At 35.3% G+C, this 2082-nt stretch overlaps 1 protein-coding gene across 1 annotated transcript; it reads right to left on the bottom strand.

Annotated features, from left to right (window-relative positions):
• Positions 1-1065: 1065 nt before the first annotated feature.
• On the bottom strand, positions 1066-2082 carry LOC142531435 (uncharacterized). Its single transcript, XM_075637548.1, has 2 exons — positions 1736-2082; positions 1066-1475 (listed from the first exon to the last, which is right to left on the bottom strand). The coding sequence occupies exons 1-2, from the start codon at positions 2000-2002 to the stop codon at positions 1227-1229; spliced, it is 516 nt and encodes a 171-aa protein (XP_075493663.1). The 5' UTR covers positions 2003-2082; the 3' UTR covers positions 1066-1226.

A 2082-nucleotide genomic window follows, 5' to 3' on the forward strand; every position in this document is an offset into this window, starting at 1 on the left:
AAATGGAAACTTTTCAATTGTTATGATGAACTTGCAATTCTTGCAATTTTTTTATTCTTTCTTTAACTTCGAGCTTTTCCTTTGTTTTATTTTGGTCGAATTTGAACTGAAAATTTAGTAATATAGATATTGAGGAAGTATTATGTGAAGCTCAATGTGAGAAAATTAATCATTGGCTTTTATTTCAGAATAGGTCTCTAGTGAGGTGGTCTCACGAATCTTTATCTGTAAGACTGGTCAATCCTATTAATATTCACAATAAAAAATAATACTATTAGCATAAAAAATAATATTTTTTCATGAATGACCCAAATAAAAGATTCGTTTCACAAAATACGACCTGTGAAACCGTCTCACACAAATCATGATCTTTATTTCATGATCTTTATTTCATGAGACATAGTGTGTCTAATCTTTGAAGGGAAGCAACCATTGTTATTAATAAAGGAAACAGTATCTTTTCAAACCCAATCATAACCAAGATTGCATTTTATACACATCGTGGAGTAAAAGCCAAGTAAAAAAGAATTGGGCCAGTGAAGGCGATTCTTAGTCGGGCTTCAACGAGGCCCAAATAAAATAATCGGCCTTTAGTATTTTGTTGCTCGTTCAATTATATTTTTATTTATGACGTCAAAACTAATAATTTTTGCAACCACGAGAATTCAAACGAACCCGATCTAAGAATTCAATTTTATTATTTTAATAAATCATATTATATACACAATATTTTCTAGAATATATACGTACTTAGGACTTCCGAAGTCTTATATATAATCCAAAACCAAATCTCCGGTAAATCTCCGTAGTAGGTTTCAATTAAGAGTTATGCTACTATAACTAATTTTTGTAAAACAATTCTTACAAAATTTCAATCTCATCGTACAACAATTATTACATAATCTCTATCGATTTTCCGGGTACAATTTTATTTTATTTTATTTTTTCTATTTTATTGTATCGATATACTTATTCCATCTTACTTAGAATTTTTATAAAGTCATAATTAATGACTCACGTCAATGAAATAAATGAAATTTAATATTTACAATAATTAATATACAATTTTCAAACAAATTATTATTGACATTAAAGAAATCGTACACTCAAAACTACAGTATAAATCCAAACAACTACAACCAAACACACATACCCCTAATAAAATCCCAAACATCACACAAATTAACTTCTTGAATCCTAAAATTATTACATACGTAGTAGGACAACTAATCAGTAGTACTGCGATGGCCGGGAAGTTTCTCTTTGATCTTCTCAAAGACGCCCTTTTTCTCGTGCTCCGGCGCCTGCCCCGGCGTGGTGGTGGACGTTCTGCTCTCCGGCGTGGTGGTGGCAGCTGGGGTGCTGCTGTGTGCGGCCTCATCCTTGTCTTTGGGTTTCCCTACGCTCAGTTTCTCCTTTATCTTCTCCTTCAGTCCTTTCTTCTTCCTCCTCCCACCTTGTTCATCATCCTCAGACTGTAAATATACTTATCAACATCAATCCGCCGTATGGAATTTTACTGGATTCATGAAGCTTATAAGAAACATTTTTGTTTCACAAATAATTGGCTCTCACAATTTTATACGAGGACGCATGCAAAGACAGAACAACATACTGAAGGCAACAAAAGTTAAAATATATATATGTAAAGAGCAAATTAAGAACCCTATACAATGTTTTAAAATGCAAAAAATAAAAAGAAAAAAGAAAACAGAAAGGAAACATAAAAACTGACCGAGCCAGAGCTTGAACTCGAGGATCGCTGAATTTCCTTGTGCGGTGGCTGCTCCTCCTGGATAGTTGGCGGCAGCGTTGGCTCATGTGTCTGAGGCTCGAAACCTCCACCACCACCAGTCTCCGCAGTGGGATAGGGGTGGGTGGTGGTGGTGGCCACGCCCGACAAATGCATGGGGTTTCCGTACTCATCAGTCAGTTGAACAGGTTTACCGTACTGATCCGCCAGCTGAATTGGATTCCCATGCTCATCCCTTAAATCCGCCATCAACGCAAACTTAAACTTATATATTTCCGATGAACAACAACACTGTGAATATTAACACAGGTTCCAGGACAAGAATGTAG

This window comes from Primulina tabacum, chromosome 17 (assembly GCF_025594145.1).
Source record: "Primulina tabacum isolate GXHZ01 chromosome 17, ASM2559414v2, whole genome shotgun sequence".
Lineage (NCBI taxonomy): Eukaryota > Viridiplantae > Streptophyta > Magnoliopsida > Lamiales > Gesneriaceae > Primulina > Primulina tabacum.